This window comes from Pangasianodon hypophthalmus, chromosome 25 (genome assembly GCF_027358585.1).
Source record: "Pangasianodon hypophthalmus isolate fPanHyp1 chromosome 25, fPanHyp1.pri, whole genome shotgun sequence".
In the NCBI taxonomy this organism is placed as follows: Eukaryota; Metazoa; Chordata; class Actinopteri; order Siluriformes; family Pangasiidae; genus Pangasianodon; species Pangasianodon hypophthalmus.
In genome coordinates, this window is record NC_069734.1 from 15172260 (window position 1) to 15192724 (window position 20465).

Below are 20465 nucleotides of genomic sequence, written 5' to 3' on the forward strand. Positions count from 1 at the left end.
TCAGAAATCGCATGGTTCTGAATCCATTCAGTTCTGAATATCAGTGTTTCCGAATTGAGGTTCTCTTAAAACCCTTACTAAGCATGCATTCTGATTTTATGGATCTGGTCCCGACCGTTTCAATATGCGAAACATCATTAACATTTCTGCTAGCGTAGCGGCACAAGCATGTCATCAGATGCATGGAACTTCAGCAGTGCCTGCTTACAGTGGATGCACAGCTACACTTATGATTCTCCAGAAGCAGGAGAGTGCAGGAGAATGGAACACAATGTGTTTTTTTTTCCCCTCCGAAAAACACAAACATATTTACAGTAGTTAATAGAGACAGGGGCTGGGTGTGTCATAATAGTCCAGCTAATTAAACATTGTGCATATTAATATACACTTACCATCCACTTTATTAGGAACACCTGTACAACTGCACATTCATGCCGTTATCTAATCAGCCAGTCATGTGGCAGCAGTGAAGTGCATAAAATCGTGCAGATACAGGTCAAGAGCTTCAGTTAATATTCACATCAAAGATCAGAATGGGGTAAAAATGTGGTCTCAGTGACTTTAATCATAGCATGGTTGTTGGTACCAGATGGGCTGGTTTGAGTATTTCAGAAACTGCTGATCTCCTGGGATTTTCACACACAACAGTCTCTAGAGTTTACACAGAATGGTGCGAAAAAACAAAATACAACCTGTGTGCAGAAGGTCTGCAGGCTGAACACCTTGTTGATGAGAGAGATCAGAGGAGAATGACCAGACTGGTCTGAGCTGAAGGAAGTCTATAGTAACTCAAACAAGCACTCTTTATAACCGTGTTGAGCAGAAAAGTGTCTCAGAATGCACAACACATCAAACCTCAAGGTAGATTGGCTGCAACAGCAGAAGACCACATCAGGTCCAGTTTGGGTGAGTCTGTGCCCATGATAGCCTCAGATTCTTGTTCTTGGCTGATAGCAGTAGGAACCCAATGTGGTCTTCTGCTGTTGTAGCCCATCCACCTCAAAATTAAAAGTTTTGTGCATGCTGAGATGCTTTTCTGCTCACCATGGTTGCAAAGAGTGATTATTTGACTTACTATAGACTTCCTGTCAACTGAAATCTGGCCATTTTCCTCTGACCTCTCTTATCAACAAGGCGTTTCCAACCACAGAACCGTCACTCACTCAGTGTGTTTTGTTTTTCGCACCATTCTGTGTAAACTCTAGAGACTGTAGTGTGGGAAATTCCCAGGAGTTCAGTAGTTTCCGAAATACTTAAACCAGTCCACCTGGTACCAACAACCACGCCACGGTTAAAGTCACAGAGATCACACTTTTTCTTCATTCTGATGTTTGATGTGAACATTAACTGAAGCTCTTGACGTTTATCTGCATGATTTTTTTGTATTGCGCTGCTGCCACATGATTGGCTGATTAGATAACTGCATGGATATGCAGGTGTACAGGTGATCCTAATAAAGTGGACAGTGTGTGTATATGTATTATAATTTCATATACGTATAGGCAGATTGCAACGGGAATTGATGTACACTCCCAGCCTGCTGGCCCCATGCACGTTATTTGTGTTTTTTGGTTTCCCTGTCCTCAATTTTCTCGATTGTCGCCGCGGTTTAGTGCTTTTTGCACACTGTTTTTTTCTCTGCATGGTTGCCAGGTTGCAGCTGAAGGCCAGCAGGACCAGCTGGTACTCCAGAGACCGGTCAAATCCTCGTCCCACCACAGCAGCCGTCACCGGAACCGGGACAGAGAACGAGACAGAGACAGGGACCGGGAAAGGGATAGGAACCGAGAGCGAGGGCGTGATCGAGAAAGAGAGAGAGACAACACCTGGCCTATAGAGAAGCATACAAATGTGCAACCTCAGGCAAGTAACTGTTTGCTTTTTTTCTTGAATCACAGATTCAAACAGAATTGTGATGGTGTTAAGTCTTTGACTGCATATCCTTATGGATCTGAATCTCTGCAGTGCTGAATCTTTAGGAATTATGTCATTGTTCTGGATCCATATAGATCTGAATTCTTAAGGTTCTGCGTCATGGTTTTGAATCTTCATCATTCTGAATGCTTATAATTCAGAATTTCAGAATAGTTCTGAATCCTTATAGTCCTGAATCCTTATAGTTCTGGATCATTACAGTTCAGAACCCATATAGCTCTGGATTTTATAGTTTTGATCCCTTATAGTTCTGAATTCATATAGTTCTGACTCTTTGTACTTCTGTATTCTTATAGTTCTAAATTCTTATAATTCTGAATCTTTATAGTTCTGAATTCTCATAGTTCTGAATTTTTATACCTCTGAATTCATATAATTCTGAATTCCTGTAGTTCTGAATCTTTATAGTTCTGGATAATTACAGGTCTGAATCCTTACAGTTCTGAACTCTTATAGTCCTGAATCCTTATAGTTCTGGATCATTACAGTTCTGAGCCCATATAGCTCTGGATTATTATAGTTTTGAACCCTTATAGTTCTGAATTCTTATAGTTCTGACTCTTTATACTTCTGTATTCTTATAGTTCTAAATTCTTATAATTCTGACTCTACAGTTCTGAATTCATATTGTTCTGAATTCTTATAGTTCTGACTCTTTGTACTTCTGTATTCTTATAGTTCTAAATTCTTATAATTCTGAATCTTTATAGTTCTGAATTCTTATAGTTCTGCATTTTTATACCTCTGAGTTCATATAATTCTGAATTCCTGTAGTTCTGAATCTTTATAGTTCTGAATAATTACAGATCTGAGTCCTTACAGTTCTGAACTCTAATAGTCCTGAATCCTTATAGTTCTGGATCATTACAGTTCTGAACCCATATAGTTCTGGATTTTATAGTTTTGATCCCTTATAGTTCTGAATTCATATAGTTCTGACTCTTTATACTTCTGTATTCTTTTAGTTCTGAATTTTTATACCTCTGAATTCTTATAATTCTGAATTCCTGTAGTTCGGAATTTTTACAGTTCTGGATAATTACAGATCTGAATCCTTACAGTTCTGAACTCTTATAGTCCTGAATCCTTATAGTTCTAAATCGTGGTTATGAAGTCATGAAATCATTTCCAAGTTTCTAATTCCTCATAACTGTGTTTGTGCTTCTTAATCTGAATATTTATGCCTTCGAAGACTTCACGTTTTTTCTGAATCCCTTCTGAATTTAATTGTTCAGGGGCATTTATAGTTGTCATGATTCTGAGTCACGATATTTCATTCGTACACATCTAAATTAATTCTTATGTTTGTGATTCATCATATCAAGCCTTTTTTCATTTAGCTTCAGGATTATTGGCACCCTGCAAGAGAATTTGCAAAATGATTGTATGAAATGTCTACTTACCTTTTCTGTAACAGAAATCTTTCTGATGAGAGCTACTTCTTTTAGGTAAAAACAGGATGAATTTACACATGGGCATGACAGGCTCTAAAACACATTTCAACCATACATGTAAGCCTTTGTCTTTAAAACGAGTAAATCCATGGAAACTGGAAGTAAATTAAAGATAGGGCCATCCACTACTGATGAGCATAGAGCAGCTTGTGAGACATTAATTGAAAAATGGCTGCTAATGTGAAAGCAGGTTTATAGTTTGGAATCCTGAGGATGATGTTTTTGAATTCTTAAAGGTCAGATTTTTTTATGGTTTTGAATTCCCATAGTTCTTTTCCATATTGTTATAAACCCTTATAATGCTATGTTCTTATGTTCCTGCTGGGCCATGGATGTCATTTCTCACAGATGTGAGTCATCGTCACAGCTCCTTTGTTTTTATTTACTTTCAGAACCAACCTCTTAGGTCTCTGCGTAAGTTGCTGCACCTCTCCTCTCCGCCCTCATCCTCTACAGCAGCTAGCCAGCCTCCACCTCCTCCTCCTCCTCCTCCAGATCGCTCCTCTGAAGTCCGCTTCCAGCCACTTGCCAACCCGGCACCCAAAGCAGCACCCCCGGCCATGCCTGAAGCACGGGCCATTCCAGTGGGCAGCATCACTCCTAACACCAAGAGCCGTAAGCCCCACAACTACCCTCTTCCAGGGCAGATAGAGTCGGCCTGGCATGCCACGGCTCCCTATCCTGACCAAATGGCCAGTAAAGCTGGGCAAAATGGCATCGGGTTCGCCAGGGCTGCCCGTCCTCGGATGCCAAACCTCAATGACCTGAAAGAAACCGCTTTGTAGGGGCAGACGTGTCTTCTTTCTCTCTTTTGACTATTCGGGGGTAACTGCAAAACCAATATCACTTCCGCACTTAACGACACCTCTAGCCAGAAGGTGGCGCTAGTCATGTCTCGAGTTTGTTTTTTAAAAATCATCCACATCCTTTGATAGAATTTGTATTATTGTTAATGGGTTCAGTTTTCAGTTATTGACATTGATGAAGTATCTAAGTATTTGTATAAGGAAATTTATCAGATGGGGGGTAAATTAACCGTGGAATAGTAAGAGCTTTAGTTTATACACCAGAGAATGTATAAATATTTATTGTGTAATAATTCTATATTTCATGGAGATTATTTAATTAATTATGAGTGTCTTAATATTTAATATTTACATTGTACAGAGTGCATTTTATTGTTGTAACAAATGGTACATATTATTATTATGATTATTATTATTATTATTATTGAACAGTTTGTTCTGTTATGAATCCTCTATTCTGCGAGATCTATGAGATCTAACTGCCCATTAACACAGAAGCTACACTGTCAGAGGCTAGTGATCACATGATCTCCAGCTATACAATGGCAGGTTTTTTTTTTTGCTTGTTTTTACTTTTGTTTTTTTTTTCCATTTTTTTTTTTATATCTCTCTCTTTGTGACAGCATTTCAGATGTCACCGTAAACTAAAATCTGAACTGTAAAGCCAAACCCAGTCTGAATGGCTGAAAAGATGGATGGTATGCCACAGTAGAAGCAGTCAGTGATTAGTTCAGCAGGGTTTGCGTCAGTACTGAATGTCTGACGATCACCTCTGCACATCATCAGGTTTGTGTTCCAAAACTGGTTTTAATGTTCCCTCATTGACTTGCCTGTGTCATCTCCCCATTGGGAGAATCAGCACTCGTTCAAGAGAGTTCAAGCTGTTTATGAGTATACGTATGAGCAATAAGTTATATATGAAGTAGTCTCGCAAGCCAGATGAGGGAGTCTGATAGAGTTCGTCGATAAAGATGGCCAAAATACGCCTACTTTGACAGAAAGAAGCCATTGACATCGATTAATAACTGACCTTTTCTTTCTGTAGCCTTGCAGGACTCTTGTTTACTCACCACTAACTGCGTCAGACAAATCTCTCCTAAACAAGTTTTAAATACTGGATTCTGTCAACTTTTTTTCAATCCGGTGACTATATTTTGCTCTGAAAAGCCAATTTGTCACTGTTCAAAAGTATGTACATATACGCAAACGTACACAAAGCCAATCAGACTGCAGCCTTCAAGATTCTGAAGCTCGTGGCCAGAAAAGTGTACAAAAGATATCAGCCCATGGGCCGTAGGTGACACATTCGAGGGTGAGATTAGAGAGATTAGAGTGCTGCTGAGTTGTGGATTCTGATTAGTTGGAAGGTGTATATGCTGTACATTTCTATAACAGCACCTTACACAAGGAATTGTATGGTTGATGTGCAACATAAATGGATTTTAAAAATACGGATGTTCCGTATCATTAAATGTAATTATAAAGAGCTAAAAAAGTATGATGTTATAGGAAATAATCAGCTTTCTATCAGGCCACATCACATCCTCGTGTAATATTTGATTTGTAGTGTGTAACTTGTCCACTGTACACGAGAGGTGGTGTCATTTATGTTACTTTACACTTGTAGATCTCTTTTTTTTTTTTAATATCAGTCAACGGAAATTGACTGTGCAACTCGCCAAGGAAAACTACATTATATTTGTTACAAAGAGCAAATGTGTTCATACTCAGCGATCCATGAGCCATTACACCTTCTCCTTAAGCTACAAGTGATCATTTGTGTAACAGAGGCGACATGCTCTACTGAGCCATGAGTGGAAGTCAATGAGGGTGTGTTAACAGTAATGGAATATTTTCTGGATATAGACTTTATAGTACATTTCAGAAGTAATAGAATATGGGTGTGAATTATTATTATTATTATTATTATTATTATTATTTTGGAAGAATCGAAGCACAGTTTTGTTAAAAAAACAAATAATGTAATGTCTATGAACAAGACTTTGAGATACAGAGATAGTTTACGTAATACTCAAAGCATATGTAATATTGAATTGCTGTATACGGCTTAGAGATGATCCTATATCATATATACAGTGTATATAAAATTGAGAATATGAACGAAAAGAATGAATGTCGAGAGATGACTGAAGTCTATCATTGTGAAAAAGGAGCAATATCAAAGTTTAGATAAATATTTTACTCCTTTAAATCTATTTAATGACGACGATCAAAGGTTCTATTCCACATACAGTAGTTTATTACCAGAACCCAGAAAGAAATTGAAAGAGATATTTAACTGAGAGTTTAAACATTTTATTGAACTGCTTATTTTTGTGTTATTTATAGTACACTTTTTTTTTTCCTTTTTTAAGTATTGTTTACCTAATGGTGCACTTTAAAGCTGTATTTCTCACAAGTGTTTTGTGCCCATATGGTGTTTTATATAAATGGCAAAAAAAACGAAACTTTTTTTCGAGTGTAACCTTGTATCATGACCACTTTCTAGAGAGCTGAACTGAATGTAGATTTGTTTTCTGACAAATTGTGTGTCATTGGGCAACTTTACAATCATGTGCAACATTAAAACCTACAGTGAGGATTTTGCACATTTAAATCACTTGTTTTTGTTTTACTATTTTTTAATTATTTCATTCATTGTTATTTATAATCTGTTATTCAGGTGACATCATGTCATTGTCGTCACGTCATCACATTATTTTCCCAATATAGAGATAGTAGTCACTGATATTGAGATATTATACAGATAGTTCAGCAGAATTTGTTCTCAGGCGTCTAACCCCAAGTTTGAAATTGAAACTAGGCTTGTTATTGTTCCTCTTGGGTCAAATCAGAAATTGTTTAAATCGTTTGTTTTCCAGCCGCCATGTAATAACAAGCTTCTGATTCCTTACGAGGGATGAATTCCTATGAAGGTCAAATGAAGGTCACTTTTCACATATTATCCAGTCGTGTCATATCGTCTTTCTTTTGTGCTTAGTATATTAACTATTTATTTTTAGCCAATAGAAATCTGATATGTTCTTCTTTTTTGTGCCCAGGCTGGTTGTACATCTGTCCGTTACAGTATATTAACCTGCCTTGGCGTAGTGCCAGCTAGCAGAGCGTGCCAATGCGATGCCAAGTCATTTTGCAACAGATTGGCATCGTCCCTAAGTGCGGGTTTACAACCGGCGTGACCTAAATTAAAGCAGATTCAGTGCTGGAGGACGACTGCTGGAGGCACCATGTGCTTTAGTGCTCTGAAAATCCACCTTCAACTATGGTTGAGTGTGTTGGAGCAGAAAACACTGTAAACCATGCACTGCTCTTGTCCTTCCTAAATGGATTTTAATAACTGTGCAGAAGAAAAAAAAAAAAAAAGCTGCTCATATCATCAATGTTATTTCTACCAGCATCTGATATGAAAATCGTAATTAAGTACTAGAACTTCTTATTCAAATGTCTATACTCCATATCTATCAAGCATATCAGAACAGGATTATTAACACCACAGCTGACTCGATTGAACCCTCAAGTTGTTTTTTTAATAGAATAAAAGAAGGTTATTTTAGTTCCTGTTACCATCTCTTATTAACAATCTCATCCTTGAACACATGGAAAGAGATTTCATGTGTCTATAAAAAAAAAAAAAAGGCTACTATGAAATCTAAAGTGAAGCCCTCAGCCACGGGGATGACCATCGCCAAGAACATGGTTGAAAGAGCATTTCATCCCACGCACTAGTGACAGTGAATGAAATGAACGCACTCTCCTTTACAGCGGTCATTCATCGTCAGCACCATTTGTTAATTCAAGGACGGTTTTCGTGATGTCTTGATTATGTAGAAAAGCAATTTTAATCCCAGCGTGCAAGGGTAATTAAGCAGAGGCACTGTATATAATTTCTGTCTGTGCACTTTCAAATACATCCAAATACATCACTGCCATGACGACAGAAACTGTAAAATCTCTGAATGTGTATCTGCCTTTAAAAAAAAAATGCAAGAGAATGTCGTTTGTTTGGACCTAAAACTGGAGACCAGATTTCTGTTCGAATTAAATATAATCAGTTCAATTTTTTTGTTATTATTGTTATTATAAATATAGCACTTTTAACCATAAACATTGTCACAAAACTGAAATCGGGATGGAGATTTATATTTAGATCCCTAACGAACAAAGCCAGATGCAATAGTGGCAAGGATAATAATATTCATATTATACTTGATGGCCTTTCTCTCTCTCTCTCTCTGATTATGAACTGTATCTTTGGTTTTTTTTCTTCGTGGTTGGGTTTTTGCCTCCTTCGTGCCAACTTTGTGTAAACACAAATGTTTACAAGCCATCAGCAATGATAGGGGTCCAGCGACTTTTATACATTTCCCATTTGAAACTTCTGTCCTTACATTTCTTTTTAAACAGACTGTTGTAGAAAGTATTTCGGAAATACAGTGGTTTAGTTGTGTGTGAATATTAACTCAAAGATCAGAGGACACGTGTGTTATTAAATGCTAGTGTGGTATGGGATAGTGTGTGTGTGTGTGTGTGTGTGTGTGAGTCGCTCAGGGGTTGAACTCAGATGTTAGCGTTCTGCTGAATTTGTGTGTATGTATTTTTTTTTTTCCATTACACAATGATTCTGGATATAAAACTTCTGACCTCCGACCTCTCAGATACAGGAAGGAAAGGCTTGGGCTGTGGATTTGGTTTAGGCCCTTCATCCATTACACGCCTCAAACCTTTATCTCACTTTCATAACTCTCAGAATAACATACGGTTAAACCTGACATGAACTCTTTTATTCATCACCTCTGGCTGTGGTTGTTTCAAGTATTGGCATGTCTGACACAGAAAGCATTTATATTGTATATTTCCCTGTAATTACTGACAAATAAAATCATGTCCTACCAATAACTGACTTGTGTTTAAGGCTTACCAATTTTATTCTTACGGTGCATCTGAAAAGTTTACACCCCCCTGTAGAAATGGCAGGTTTTTGCAATGTATAAAATATGAAACCAGGATTAATCATGTGAGAATTTTTTTTCCACATTTACTGTGAAAATAAAATGAAAACCAATCAGAAACATTTTTGTTTTGGGGAAAAAAATAAGAAAAATAAAAAACTTACATTAACCTGGTTGCATAATTGTGCACACCCCTAAACTAAAACTTTATCGAAGCACCTTTTGATTTTATTACAACACACTCAGTCTTATTGGGTAAGAGTCAATCAACGTGGCACATCTTGACGATATTTTCCCACTCTTCCTTGCAAAAGCGCTCAAGATCCATCAAATTGTAAAGGCATCTCCTGTGCAAAGGCATTCTCGTGTTGATTTGGATGTACGCTTTGCATCATTGTCATGCTGAAAGGTGAAATCCCTCTTCATCCTCAGCTTTCTAGTAGACGCCTGAAGGTTTTTGCGCCATAATTGACTGCTATTTGGAGCTCTTCACGATTCTCTCCACCTTGATTAAAGCCCCAGTTCTGGCTGAAGAAAAGCATCCCCAAATCGTGATGCTGCCACCACCGTGTTTCACTATGGGTATGGTATACTTTTGGTAATGTGCTGTATTTTTTTTCCAAACATACCCTTTGAAAGTTTGGCCAAAAGTTCAACTTTGGTCTCATCAGACCATAACACATTTTGCCACATGGTTTCGGTGATTGTTATATGTTTTGGCTTCTGTCTAGCCACCTTACTCCAAATACAGGGGATTGTTGTCACATGTATGCGGTAACCAGTACTTGCCAGAAATTCCTGCAGCTCCTTTAATGTTGCCTTTGGCCTCTTGGCCTCTTGATGAAAATTTTCTCCTTGTCTTCTCATCAGTTTTGGAGCGACCTCCTGTTCTTAGTAATGTCAATGTCATATTTTCTCCATTTGTTGATGGTTGTGCTAATGCTTTGGCCATTCTTTTGTAACCCTCTTCTTATCAGTACCTTTTAACAATAAAATCCTGTTCATGCTTTGTAAGCTCTTAGTGGACCATGGCTTTTGCAGTAGAGCGATCGTTGCCCTAAAATGTACTGTAATGTAAATTATATTTTTTTTACACCACTTTTAACAATAGATGTTGTCCCAAAGCAGCTTTATGGAAATTCAGATATAGATTTAGATCCCCAATGAGTGAGCCAGAGGCAAATTCAAGTGGTTTTGTGTTGGATAAAATTTATAATCAGAAATAATATATAAATGCATAAAAGAATATCTGAAATTACAACAGTGCCTCTTGGAGCACTGTGACCAATTTTATGATCCATTTTAAATTGTTACTAAAAGTACAAGAATATTGAAAATAAGTATTTTTAACATGTGCATGTAAACTGCAATTTTTCAAATTTTTCTAATGTTCTTTAATGAAGGTTATTTTAAATCGTATTTACAGTGAGGGGAAAGAAATATTCAGACACATTTGTTTTTGTTTTTTAATATAATGTATTACTTTAAATAAAATATTCCAGTGTATATATATCTACTTAAAATTTACACATATAATGTCTTTTGGCTTTGTACCTTTAAACGTGAACATGAAGTGTGTATTCATAAGCATAAAGTATAAGTATAGAGGTTATATAAAGTTTTCACACAACAAGCAGCAATCATGTTGAAGGTGAAGGAGCTTCCTAAAGTTCTCAGCAACAATATATTTAAACACTCGAATGGAAAAAGCTACAGAACCACAGAAAAGACCTTAACATCCCTGTCAGTACAACTGGTCTGATAATATGCAGGTGGAAATTTCATGGAATCACATCTAATCATTCCTAAACAAGTGTGCCAGGCAAGATTTCACAACATTCTCTCAGATAAGGAAGGTAAGAAAGAATCCAGCAGTCACATGAAAAGAGTTGCAGGACGACCTGAAAGCAGCTGGAACAACAGTTACACTTATTTTCCTGAGCGCTTTTTCTCCAATTAATTACATTTTTAAACATAACTTTGTTTGTTAATACATACTTCTTTGTTCATATTTATAGGAACAAAGTGAAGAGATATTTAGTGTGTAAATATTACACGAAAAAACAAAAGTATCTGAATATTTATTTCACCTCACTATATATTATCATGATTATATTCAGGACCTAGAAATTAAAAAAGGTGAAATAAGTTTTCAAATTGTCTTTGAAAATCTAAAACAAATAACTTTCTTGATAAATTTCCACCTTGATTAAAGCCCCAGTTCTGGCTGAAGAAAAGCAGCCCCAATCATGATGCTGCCACCACCATGTTTCACTGTGGGTATGGTATACTTCTGTAATGTATGGTATGGTATGTTTTGTAATGTTTATGCTTGTTAATACATACTTCTTTGTTCATATTTATAGGAACAAAGTGAAGAGATATTTAGTGTGTAAATATTACATGAAAAAACAAAAGTGTCTGAATATTTATTTCACCTCACTATATATTATCATGATTATATTCAGGACCTAAAAATTAAAAAAGGTGAGATAAGTTTTCAAATTGTCTTTGAAAATCTAAAACAAATAACTTTCTGATAAATGACCTCAATTTTTTTTTATTTATGCTCACACCTACAGTATGTCAAGCATGTGAAAGGGTTTTGTGGGTTTATTATGGTTTTGTGTGTTTATTATGGATATTTTAAAATATATCTTACAACTATATTGTTATAAAATTGAAAGAGAAGGCTAATTATGATAGCTAAGTAATGAAATGAACAGGCTTTAATATCAGTACTTAAAAACAAGCTGCTGCAGTCATAGTTATATGGTCCGTTCAGCATAAAATTGTTGGCCGAGGGTGGGTTGAGTTAATTGCATGCACTGGAGCGTTAATTGGGTCACAGGGGGTGACAGGCCTGAACTGAACTTCAGGGGGTTTATAACTTAGCTTTTCCTCTCCTGTTGGTAGAAGACAAGAGCGGACCATGGTGTGAACGGCTATATGAGCAGGTCTTAAGGAACTGTGGGAGGAGCCAAGTGGAGATAAAGAGTATTAGACAAGGCCATTAGGACTCAGTGGATTATAGTAATCCAGTGGATTCACCATCGGGATTTTGCACAACTCAAATGCAAGACAAGATGGAATACGGAGCTGTGAAAGTTTTCTTCCTCACCTTATTGCTGATCAATGAAGGTAGGTGGACATTTGGCTTATTTGCTATATTATTGTTTATTTGCTAATAATATATAATATTCCTATAACATTCTAGAAATTGACAGTACAGAAATTGTATAATTTGGTATAGCCTGTTGTAACCTAAAATCATCATTTGTCATGCAATACTGACAAACTCTTGCTTTTATATTGCTCCCAGTTCCTATACGAGCTCATTCTCAGCAGGTGGGTTAAAGTTCTTTATTATTATTTTCCAATTCAATATATTAACACGATGGCACAAGATAAGTTAGATGTTCTAGTGCATCGATCATCTCTTTTGATCGGTCATCAGGGAATCGAAGACAATGAAAGCTGGACAACGAAAGCTTGCAAATGTGACTGCGATGCAGACGAGTCCGCCACTGAGATGACTTCCACCATATCCGGCTCAAGCTGGATCCAAGAAATGCACTGCATGCCAGGTGAGAGGGAAACAAAGAATATGTGAGAAAAAAAATGATGAGGGATCATCATTTGATGTGATTGAGGTGAGTAGATTTACAGAAGGTGTTTTGACCCAAGATATGAGATACTAAATACAGCAGTGTAGGTCTCATTGGTGTACTGTTCATCTGAAAGGTTTTTGAGATTCTCACTAAATGTAAGGAATAAACCATTATTACGATACACTGTTAGAGGAATAAATTTGAATTTACATCTGACTGAGACTTCCAGTGTTGACGCTGAGAACTGAGATGTGGAACGCCGGGTCACTGCCATTGTTCCTTGGAAAAAAGATGGAGTGATTTGTGAGTGTGAAGTGTATGTGAAAGGAAGCACCGAGCACAGGTGGTGCACTGGAAGGTAATTAATCATTTGCTCGCAGCTTCACCTGCACCGTGTGAGGCATCGACGCCTCCTACTGCAATACAGCCAGCAGACAGCAATGCTCCATTTTGATTCCCCAGTACAGGAGGGGGAAGAGAGAGAGAGAGAGAGAGAGAGAGAGAGAGAGAGAGAGAGAGAGAATAAACATTTGGCAGACACCATTTGGAGTAGCAACAAAGAGGAATATGATGCCAAGGTTACACAGTGTAGAATATGACGTCCTTCTGGAAGCACAATGGCTGAAAGAATTCAAAATATTCTAATGTAATTAATTAACCAACAGAATGGTTATGGTTATTCAAGGATCCATCAGTAGCTCCCGGGTGATTCCACCCAGGTTATTGGAGTTGCCATTTACGTCCCACTGATATTACATGTACAAATATGTATGAAAACATATACAGGAGGTTGGGGGAGCATGGTGGCTTAGTAGTTAGCACTGTTGCCTTGCGCCTCATGCTTCGGGGGTTTCCTCCAGGTACTCTGGTTTCCTCCCCAGTACAAAGACATGCACCGTAGGCTGATTGGCATTTCCAAATTGTCCGTAGTGTGTGAATGTGTGTGTGATTGTACCCTGCGATGGGTTGGTACCCCATCCAGGGTATCCCCTGCCTTGTTCCCCAAGTCCCCTGGGACAGGCTCCAGGCTCCCCTCGACCCTGTGTAGGATAAGTGGTACAGAGACTGGCTGGATGTGTACAGAGGTAAAAGATTTTGAAATGCAAGTAACAAACTATGTGCATGTTTCAAATAAATAACTTAAAGCATTTAAAAAACCATCTACAGCATTTTTTCTGTCCCAGTCCACTATAAGTACTCTTTAACTTTATATATAACCATTAAAACACATTAAAAATCATATTTGAAATGCATAAAAAATACTTTCCTACTGCTACTACTACTACTACTACTAATAATAATAATAATATTAATAATAATAGTAGTAGTAGAACTAGTAGTAATCATCCAGGTGCATTGTCCCTAGGTGAGTGAGCTGCAATGGACTGGTGTCTAGTACATGGTGTACTTCCATCATATATTCAAAATTAATAACTAATAATGCATAAATATAAGACATGATCATTATAATGGTCATACAGAAAGGATGACAACAAAAATCCCAATATAATGAAAGACAGAGAAGGGGTAAGAGATTTCAAAACACTTTAAAAATGCCAGGAGCTTAAGTTGGCATCCGTCAAGCTTAAGCCTCGACATTCACATTTTTGATCTTTATCAAAATGGAGCATTATAGCAAAGCTTTAAGGATTAAAGAGTCATGAGACCGGGACAGTAACAGTTCAGACATGAGGATGGCGTTGGAGCGACAGGATTAGTGATGCACTTTTTGCCATGTAGAGATTAACAAAGCTCTATTAAACACCCATCGGCGAGGCCATGAGCTTCAGCTGGATCGTGGTTCTGTGTCATGGTTGTAATCCTGTGTAGCTTTTGCAGAAAAAAGACACACATCATGAGATGTGCTGTCCGAGGCTTACAGTGAACTAGTCGCTGTTCTGTATGACATGGCCACTTTATACAGTAGGATTTATGCACACACTGTCCTTTTAGAGATTATTCTGGAATTGAAATAAATTCATTTATTTATTTAGCAGCCATTACCTTGAACATAGGTCTCTTTCACCTTTACATAACAACCCATGAGCTACGTTGTGTATTATTGGACAGTTTGTCAGAGAAATTACAGAATTGTATGATTTCGCACATTTCTTCTTACTTAAGTGATAAAAGCTCTATTGTTAAGCATCCATTTTAGTAGATCTGCTTCTGACAGTGATGAATATGCACTTCAATCAAAACAAAACATTGCAGCTAAAACATTTACAGCTGATATAAACAGCTAGCTAGCTAGCAACCTGTTTTACTCATAAGATAGCTACGCATACTGCATATATAGTATTTATATATATAAATATCTTCTAACCCGCAGAACAGATTATTCGTTTAGTTCTGACATGCTAAAAAGCATTCTTCCTTTCCATTGCGTTGTGCTTTTGAAATAAATGCTTCATAGCTAGCTAGTTATTTAGCATATCTGAGGGGACATGGTTATAGATAACTAGCTAAAGTAATTCATCAACTTGATGTTAGGGGGCACTGTGGCTTAGTGGTTGGCACTGTTACGTCGCACCTCTGGAGTTGGGGGTTCGAGTCCTGCCTCTGCCCTGTGCGCACGGAGCTTGTATGTTCTCCCTATGCTTCAGGGGTTTCCTCTGGGTACTCTGGTTTCCTCTCCTGGTCCAAAGACATGCGTTGCAGGCTGATTGGTGTTTCCAAATTGTCCGTAGTGTGTGAATGGGTGCGTGTGTGTGTGTGTGTGTGTGTGTGTGTGCGATTGTGCCATGCAATGGGTTGGCACCCCATCCAGGGTATCCCCTGCCTTGTGCCCCGAGTACCCTGGGACAGGCTCCAGGCTCCCTGTGTAGGATAGGCGGTATAGAGGATGGATGGATGGATGGATATTGATGTTAAATGTACTGATTCTGGACTAATGGAGATTTATTTCCCAGAATGCCCATATCACAGACCCCTGGGCTTTGAGGCTGGATCAGTCACTCCTGACCAAATCAGCTGCTCTAATCAAGATCAATACACGGGTTGGTTCTCCTCATGGATCCCCAACAAGGCCAGACTTAACAACCAGGGTTTTGGGTGAGTGTAATATTATTTACTTTTAAAATGAACACTTTATACAGATTTTATCATTTTTCTTTTTGTATCCCGATGTTATAAAGCTATGGTGTTCATGTCTTTTTTTATGAAACCTTTTATACCACGACACTGTTGAATTCTTGAATCCGATCAGTCAAAAGGTGTTGAATAACCTTCTATAACAGCAGCTCTGACAGACGTGCTGGCATCTCGGGTTTATATTAATGCGTTCATTCTAATACGTTATGGTTTCTATAGTAACAGCTCATTCACAGGGACGTGTATGGCGGATGCGCCACAAGAACTCTCTTGTCAACCAGACGATCTACAACACTGCAACAAATATATAAACCATTAAAAAGTATGATGTCATTTATTAACAAATTAAAAAATAGTTGGGAAATTGCTGTGTTATAAGAGGAATAAAACTTTTAATAACTAGTGAGGAAGACTCTCATTATAGGAAGCCAATTCCCATACACAGCAAAAACAAACCTGACATATACGCACACTCATGTTCTGATACTAATATCCAATGCTCTTGGAAAAGCTGAGTCATCATTTCTATTTTGGAAAAAGTTACCAGTGATCACATAGTATTTTAGGAATTACGCCAGATTAAACCAGATTATGCCAGATTAACAATGACTCACCTTGTTTCACATCCACAATGACTGCAAGGTTGTAGCAGATTTTGCTATACCACAAAGTTTAAATGGTTAAATTCTAAAATCTGATTATATTTCTTTAACAGGAGCTCAGACAGTAGTTCTGGCTGTGATTCAAATGACAGATTTATTATTAATGCTCTTATTCTAATGTTATCATTTCTATAGTAACATTCATAAAGTGGACTTGAATGGTGGACACCACATAATCTGATACTAATAATAAACAGATTAAAATCATGCTGCTATTTATTGATAATGTGAAGCAAAGATTTCTGTATGGAGATGGTTATATAACATTTACGGAAGGAGTCTCCAGTGTCAACACTTTGTAATAGTCGGTAAGTTTTCCATTTTTGGAAAGTCTTGACAAGCTGTGTTCAGGCTGGTGCAAGAATGACTGCTCATAGTTGCTATAACATTAATAATATATGGAACTAACCTGTTTTGCAGATGTTCCAAAACATTAAATGATTTAAACTGTTCAAAAATTACATGCCATTCTTTAATTAATTTAAAAAAATGTAGTTGCTGGAAAATTGCTGTCGTATATGAGGAGTTAAACATTTTCAGGACGTTCTGTTGTAGGACAATTGTCAACTTCAGGGTATTAACGGAAACTCTGCTTCACTGCCCAGTCAGTGATTGTTTTCCTATAACGGCATGCCCTGTTATGTTTTATTCCTTACATAAAACTGACTATCTTTCTATTCTTATCTCTCTGTCTTTCTTTCTGTAGGTGTGCTTGGTTGTCTAAGTACCAGGACATCAACCAGTGGCTGCAGATCGACCTGAAGGAGGTGAAAGTGGTGTCTGGCATTCTTACCCAAGGACGCTGTGATGCAGATGAGTGGATCACCAAGTACAGCGTGCAGTACCGCACCAATGAGAACCTCAACTGGATCTACTACAAAGATCAGACAGGAAACAACAGGGTGGGTGGTTTTCCGAGCACTAGATCCAGAAATATTGCATGGAAAATCAAAATGTAAGATTTTGTAAAAGAATAAAACACGATGAGACGCTGATTTAGGAACATAATCAACAACAGAGTGGTGTAATGACATTCCCACGCTGAGGTTGATTATTTTCCTATAGCAGCACATCCCGATGTGTATTAATCCTCTTATACTACATTGGCCAATTAGCAGTGTCTCTTCTGTTCTCTCAATTGAATTTAATTGGACAAAACAAAAAAATCAAGAATGGAAAGAATGGAATCTGGAAAATCGTCTGAACTGTGGACTTTCCAGTGGCAGAAAACTGGAGACTCCTTCCAACAATGTTAAATAATCTTTACAGAGAGACCAAATCAACAAGTATTCATTTTTTCTTTGTTAAATAATAATGTTTTTTATCTGTTTAAAATTACTCTTAGATTACGTGAACGAATACATACATGCCATGCAAGTCCCTATGAATGAGTTGTTAATAATAGAAATGATAATGTGGATATTGAACTGACAGAAATTTGGATGATATTCCATCAAGCAATGCTTATGAAACCCTGGCCTGAGGAACAATCGTAAGGATTTGACATCCATTGCTAACCACTATTCCATTCACAGGTGTTTTACGGTAATTCTGATCGCTCCTCCTCGGTCCAGAACCTGCTGCGTCCTCCCATTGTGGCGCGCTACATCCGCCTCATCCCTCTGGGCTGGCACACGCGTATCGCTATCCGCATGGAGCTTCTGCTCTGCATGAAGAAATGCACCTAGTGTGACACACTACGCCTTTTTTTTTTTCCACTTGCACCACCACAAGTGGCACTCTGGCTCTTTAGTCTATTTCATGTCTTTAGATGTGTGTTAAACCTACAGCATCCTCATCTTTCTTAGAGACATAGCCTAGTACTTTGCATTCTGCTTATTATTCATTAAAAAAAAAACTGTTTACCTTTGGCAAGGCGTATAGTAAGAGGGCATTAGAAATAATCTCAAGCTACAGCAAGCTGGATGTAATCTAATGAGAAACAGTGGAGGGAGATAAGGAAACACTTGTGGTATTTTCATTACATCTGTATATGTGTATGTGTTTGTGTGTGATTTATCCTCTTGTTCGTGATCTAGAGCAAGACTGTCAACCCACAGGGGGTCGAATACCTTTGAAGGAACCTCTATAACCTGTAAAAAAATGATTACATTAATTATACTCATGTATATATTAGATAGCACTAAAGAAACCACCAAACCAACAACTCAATTAGGTTATTTAAATGACTAAACCAGCCAAGCAGCTTATTTCTTGCTCACTATTGTTAAAAGATGTGGCCAAAATGCAAGATGTTTCCTAATGTAATGTTTAATATGATCGTTTTATCCAGACCTCTGTCCCTTAAAGGAAGACTTCACCTTGAAACACATTAAATACGCTTAGTGTATATTGAAATATTTGTGATGTGCTTAGTGATTCTGGTGCTAATTGGATGGTTGGTGATGTAGTCGTATGATTCCCGTGAGATGTTAGCAGTGGTGTGCCGCTCTGCCTGTGTGGAAGGCATGAAGTATTAGAATAGAGAAACCCTCCATCTCATTTCAAAAAGCATGGAGGCAAGTACTTGCCTATATTTAACTATTCCAATCAGCCAATCACGTGGCAGCAGCACAATGCATAAAATCATACAGTGGCATGGGCATGGCATGGTTGTTGGTACCAGATGGGCTGGTTTGGGTATTTCAGAAACTGCTGATCTCCTGGGAATTTCACACACACAACAGTCTCTAGAGTTTACCCAGAATGGTGTGAAAAACAAAATCATTAAGTGTGTGACAGTTCTGTGAATGGAAATGCCTTGTTGTTAAGAGAGGTCAGAGGAAAATGGCCAGATTGGTTCAAGCTGCCAGGAAGGATATAGTAACTCATATAATCACTCTTTACAACCATGGTGAGCAGAAAAGTAACGAGTGCTTATTTGAGTTACTATAGACTTCCTGTCAGCTCGAACCAGTCTGGTCATTCTGCTCTGATCTCTCTCATCCACAAGGTGTTAACGCCACAGAGATCACACTTTTTCTTCATTCTGGTGTTTGATGTAAACATTACCTGAAGCTCTTGACCTGTATCTGCATGATCTTATGCATTGTTCTTCTGCCACATGATTGGCTGATTGGATAACTGCATAAATGAGCAGGTGTTCCTATTAAATTGACCGGTGAATGCATCTTCTCAGTACTTTTTCCACCCCTGAGGTTGTCTCCATGACACCCTGGTAACAGGGAGTGGGAATAACGACAGAGGAAGACTCTGTCTTAGAGAGCAATGCTTTATTATATTATTATATAAAAGCTTTCAGCTTTTTAGCTTGATTCCACATGAATGAAAAATGTCTTTATATAACTTCATATAAAGTCAACACAAACAGCAGGACGCTTTTGTAGCTCTACTTCCAGCTCCAAGAAATGAGGTTCTCTCTCACTGCAACACACCAAGCACCAGAGGTAACCTTCTTCTTCTCCATGACTCCTCCCCTGCTTCACAACTACAGGATTAAGGGGGAAAATATTGTTGTAAAGATGTTCTTTTGTGTTCCACTGTGCAATGGCTGTCTTTTTTTATAGATTATTTAGACATGTTTAATTGTGGTCACGTGACGAACAAAACCCTTGAATAAAGCAAAAAGCCTTCTATTGGAATACATGGATGGGGTTAGTCCTTTATTTCCCACTTATCAAGCATTCACTGAAATAATAAAATAATCAGTGTGCATTCATATATATTGAGAGTTTTTTTTTTTAAATATAAATTTCCACCTTGTCTGAGCTTTCTTGGAATTAATACAACAAAATACATGATACATTTCTAAAATCCTTAAAGTGCTGCCTATTTACATGGAAGAAAATACAGTATGTGTCCATCATATTCTGCAGAAGAATGGCTTACCCTGACTGAAAACCATTTTCATATGATATGTTCAATAATTTGCGACTTATATTTTTAATCGGTTTCATTTAATTTCATTGTCATC

The 20465-nt window shown here is 37.7% G+C and overlaps 2 protein-coding genes across 4 annotated transcripts in view; both read left to right on the forward strand.

The window, feature by feature from the left end:
- cdkl5 (cyclin-dependent kinase-like 5) overlaps positions 1 to 7160 on the forward strand; it is a 53516-nt gene extending 46356 nt beyond the window's left edge. For all 3 annotated transcript variants that reach the window (XM_026947792.3, XM_053229522.1, XM_053229521.1), the window contains 2 exons: positions 1654 to 1863; positions 3782 to 7160. In XM_026947792.3, the coding sequence (XP_026803593.3) occupies positions 1654 to 1863; positions 3782 to 4174 (603 nt within the window). In that variant the 3' untranslated portion in view covers positions 4175 to 7160. The remainder of the gene's footprint in view (positions 1 to 1653; positions 1864 to 3781) is intronic.
- Positions 7161 to 12087: 4927 nt separating this feature from the next.
- Positions 12088 to 20137, forward strand: rs1a (retinoschisin 1a). Its single transcript, XM_026947801.3, has 6 exons — positions 12088 to 12306; positions 12488 to 12513; positions 12623 to 12752; positions 15689 to 15830; positions 17238 to 17433; positions 18067 to 20137. The coding sequence occupies exons 1-6, from the start codon at positions 12240 to 12242 to the stop codon at positions 18217 to 18219; spliced, it is 714 nt and encodes a 237-aa protein (XP_026803602.1). The 5' UTR covers positions 12088 to 12239; the 3' UTR covers positions 18220 to 20137.
- The last annotated feature ends 328 nt before the right edge of the window (positions 20138 to 20465 follow it).

Excerpts from the sequence above, each read along its gene's own strand:
- rs1a (XM_026947801.3), top strand. The coding sequence starts at position 12,240 with ATGCAAGACAAGATGGAATACGGAGCTGTGAAAGTTTTCTTCCTCACC. Across the intron at positions 12,307-12,487 it reads CTTATTGCTGATCAATGAAG|TTCCTATACGAGCTCATTCT; the intron begins GTAGGTGGACAT and ends TATTGCTCCCAG. Across the intron at positions 12,753-15,688 it reads AGAAATGCACTGCATGCCAG|AATGCCCATATCACAGACCC; the intron begins GTGAGAGGGAAA and ends TTTATTTCCCAG.